The sequence below is a fragment of the Rhinopithecus roxellana genome, chromosome 1 (genome assembly GCF_007565055.1).
Source record: "Rhinopithecus roxellana isolate Shanxi Qingling chromosome 1, ASM756505v1, whole genome shotgun sequence".
Taxonomy (NCBI): Eukaryota; Metazoa; Chordata; class Mammalia; order Primates; family Cercopithecidae; genus Rhinopithecus; species Rhinopithecus roxellana.
The window spans coordinates 198,830,398-198,834,658 of NC_044549.1; the positions used below are offsets into that span (position 1 = coordinate 198,830,398).

Genomic DNA, 4,261 nt, shown 5'->3' on the forward strand with positions numbered 1-4,261 from the left:
TCCTTAGTAAATTACATACTTGGAAGCATTTCACTACTGAGATTATGCAAATCAAACTGACTAGAAAATTCAGACCTCACAGCTGAGCTTGTCAAGACCTGACTTCCTTTACCCAGTGGGTGAACAAGATCAAAGCAAGCTCTGTCCTCACTTTCTGGGACTAACCAGTCCATCAGTGACACACACACATACACACACACACACACACACACACACACACACACACACATCCCAGAGCACATATGCAGGTTCCACTGGCAATTCTGAAAGTCAATAGATGTTGATATTTTAATCACCCCTAAAAGGTAGTCATTAGGGCCCATATACAGAAAGTTCCATTAAGTGCCTGAATGTCTCATTTAAAATTAATGCTGTCAGGTTCTTTGGGGTTTGTAGCTACACAAAATCTGACAGTGACTAGGGTAGGTCAACAAAAGAGTGGACCTTGAGCAGTGAGCTCCTAATTCTCCTAGGAAAAGAAGTTTCCAGTGATGAACAATACCATTCAGGGAGGCAGAAATCCTGGATTTAGTCTCCGCTTTGTCTCGTGAGGCTGTGTGATTGTAGACAAGATGCTCAACCTCTCTAAGCCATAGTATCCATCTTGGAAAAAAGCAGGGAGAGTGATTACGTGTATGTGGTACAAAGAATACATAATATGCCTCCAGAGTTATAAATGCTATGATTATATTAAAATTGATCAAGCTTAGCAAAATTATTGGCTTTTCTCCTGCTAGTTACCACAGGGTTAAAAAATAATGACGCTTATAACCTACAAAGATCAATACTCCACCCTTTCCCCTCTTGGGGGCTGGTACCTGCTACAGATATCTCAGGACCTCAAAGAGCCAGAGGGGCAGCTGAAGCTGCAGGGCAATGACCCAGACTCTCTTTCAGCCGGATTGCTAGGAAAATAAGCATCCCATTTATTTGATATAATAGACATCTCAAGATAAAAGGAAGCAACCTACATTTGAGGGTTCCATTCCACTAGAACACAGCAGTTCTCAAACTGGAAATGCATCAGAATGCCTTGGAGGGCATGTGAGAACACAGATTGCTAGGCCTTATCCCAGCGTTTCTGATTCTATAGGTCCTGGGTGGAGCCCAAGTTTTGTGTCTCCAAGTTCCCAGGTGATGCTGATGTTGCTGGTCCAGGGACCAGGCTTTGAGAACTATAACTCTAGACCAATCTCAAATATGCTTGCAAAATGAAGACGAGATGAAGCAAGGGAAAGCAGCTTTCAAAGTCTCTTAAAAATGCTTTTAAAATAATTTTTAACATTAAGTCTCTTTAAGGACTTTTTATTTACTCTTCTGAAAACCTGGAAGAATTTGAAACTACTACTTAGCAGACACTGTAACATGGAAACCAAAAGTGAAGAAAATCTTGTGATCATTAACTTTATCCCCCAAGAGTTTATCTTTTTAAAAAATCTAAACGCCAAAACAATATCTCAGGTCTTAAAACCAGCTTTTGGAATGTGCTCATCTGCTAAAGTTCATGCATTTGAAAAGAAATCTACATGCCTTTTCAAGTGCGTCTTTTCGTGAAAGCCATCGAGCTCAGAGGAACTACTGATTTTACCATTTTGATGTTTGCCTGGGTGTTTTGCAGAGCTTGGAACAGTGAGCAAAAAGTTGAATCATATAAAACTGTTTGCCACCGTGACAGGTGGGGGTTGGATGGGAACTGGGGGCCAGTGTGGTGAGATGCAAGACAATCGCCATCAGGGCAAATAATACAGTTTCCATCTATCTCTCACAGACGGGTAAAGGAGACAGAAGTAGCCCTTTTCTAACTTTTCCGAGATTCCCTCGCTCAGGTTTTAGGGTAACGTCTTGCAATTCTTGGATTCCCTTTCCCAAATCAAATAAAGAAAAAGCTATATACACATCTCTGGAGGAAAAGGTCTGTATTAAAAGCCAAAAAACCACATAAGTACATGAAGAAACGCCCACCAGGCCACGTCACTGGATAGATCAACTTGGAAAAGGTTCATAAAGTTCATTTTCAGCGGTAACAATATATTGGCGTTAAATCCTTCCCATGCCCTCCCCCCAATTTTAAATAAATTAAAAAACAACAAATTTCAAATACAACTATGTTCAGATACAAAGAGCTTCTCTTACTACAGCAATAGCAATTTAATGTTTTTGTTTTGTATTTTTTTTTTTACTAAAACTTTCGTTTAAAACAGTTATTAAATATATAAAACAAATACACAGGATTTGGTCATTTTCTGCCATGAATATAGGGCACGTGGGTGCGGGGAGGGAGTTGGGCAGGGGGATGCAATAGAGGGGAAAGGGCCCCATTTCCCTCCTCTCCGTCTTCGGAGCTGCGATCCCACCCTCAGTCCAAGGGCTTAAACATCTGCTTTTTGGAACTGGAAGCGCAGCACAAACCTTGCTTTTCAAAGGCGCTGGGGCCTCTCGGCGGCCCCATCTCGGGAAGAGGAACTAACGATAACTACAGCACGAAGCACACCGGCCGAGTCTCCGGCGGGAAAGGCACCCGCGCGCGCGGACACAGGACGGACACAGGGAGGAGCGGAGCGGGTCACTTGGTCGCCACCCCGGAGGTGACGGCCGCGGCGGCGGCGGCAGCGGCGGCGGCGGCGGCGGCCGCGGTGGTCCCGGCGGGTACTGCGGCGGGGGTGGCTGTGGTGGCGCTGGCGGTGGTCCGACGCTGCTCCATACCGTTGGGCAGGAAGCCGGCGATGATGGGCACCGGCCAGATGAGGGCGGCCACGCTCCACACCACGATGACCAGGGTCATGAAGCAGGCCACCAGCGTGGACTCAATGGGCTTACGGTTCAGCCGCCAGCCCGGCTCGCCTTGCAGCTCCTCCAGGCTGAAGTCTAGGCAGCAGAAATGCAGCGGCTCGCCCTGCAGCCACAGCGGCCCGGGCGGCTCGGCCGCGGGGTAGGCTGGCAGCGCGGTGGGCGCCCCGGCGGTGGCGGCGGCGGGCCGGAGGCGGCCGGGGCGGCGACCGCGCACCCAGCCGCAGCCCACGCAGAGGCGCAGGTCCTGCTGCGCCCCGCCAGCCGCCAGCCCCAGGTGCTCGATGAGCAGTGGTGGCCCGACGCGGTGGAAGGCGGCGGCGAAGAAAGCGCGGCCGTGCGCGTTGGTGGAGAAGAGCAGCAGGTCGCACTGGAAGCCCCGCGGGCGGCCCCAGCGCACTAGCAGCGAGCTCAGCATCTGCCGCTGCACGCTGATGTTGCACGGCGCCGCCGCCGCCGCCTCCTCCGGGCCGGGGCGCTCGGGGGGCCCGGGGGCCGCCGAGGCCAGCAGCCGCGGGGTGATGGGCTCCTCCGCGGAGGACGCGTTGACTGAAGCATTGGAGGGCATCCCGAGGAGGCCGGGCGCGTCCGCGGCCCCGCCGCGGGCGGGCGGCAGCGGGCAGGCGGAGGCCAGCAGCGCGGCGAGCAGGGGCAGCATGGCCTGCGGCGGGCGCCTACGCGCGCGAGGCGGGCGGCGGTTGCATGGCGAGCGGGCGACGGGCCGGCGAGCTCACGGTGGGACCGCGGGAGCCGGCGGCCGGGCGCAGTGCGGGCGCGCCGGGCGCCTGCCAAGCCCGCGGGGGCGGCGCGGAGGCGGTGGCGGCGGCTGGCTCGGCGCGGGGATCCCTCCAGACCCGGTTGCGTCTGGGGTTCCCCGCCGCCCCCGGCGCTGGGGCCTTTGGACTGCCGGGCTGTTCTGCGGGGCCGGGTGCTTGCCCAGAGCAGGATTCCCCGGCTCGGCTCCGCCTCCCGCGCGCCCCGCCCCGCCCCGCCCCGCCCTCCGCTGGCCGGGCTCGGGGACTCGGGGGAGGGCGGGGTTCCACGCGCCTGGGCTGGGAGAGGAATCGCCGGGGCGGGGCTGGGTGCGGGGGCGCGGCGGAGAACTGATCGCCCGGGGTGAGTGCGGGCGGGCAGGGAAGCCTGCGGACGCGCCCCGGCGCCCCCGCACTTCGGGTGAATAGCGTTCTCAGAGGGAGGCTCGAGGGACCGGAGACCATCCTTTTGTCAGGCCTGAGGGGAGCTTGGCTGTCTCGCCTTAGCGCTACCGAACCCCCTTTGTTTTACAGAGGAGAAACTGAGGTCGAGTTACGGAGGGGAAAGGGCCTAGCTAGGTCAACTCATGAGCCAGAAACAACTTCGCGCCACTAGCTCTGCCTTTTTACGGGGTCTCTTACCTCAAATCTGTAGAGTTTGGCTGGTTTTTAATGGCTCCAACACAGCAGACTCACTTGGGATTCTCCTCACAGCAAGCGAG

General features: G+C 55.0%; 1 protein-coding gene across 1 annotated transcript; it reads right to left on the reverse strand.

Annotated features, from left to right (window-relative positions):
• Window positions 1-1,899: 1,899 nt before the first annotated feature.
• On the reverse strand, window positions 1,900-3,755 carry TMEM158 (transmembrane protein 158). The gene has a single exon (XM_030936063.1). It carries the CDS (start codon window positions 3,443-3,445, stop codon window positions 2,564-2,566), a length of 882 nt encoding a protein of 293 aa, XP_030791923.1. The 5' UTR covers window positions 3,446-3,755; the 3' UTR covers window positions 1,900-2,563.
• Between the last annotated feature and the right edge of the window lie 506 nt (window positions 3,756-4,261).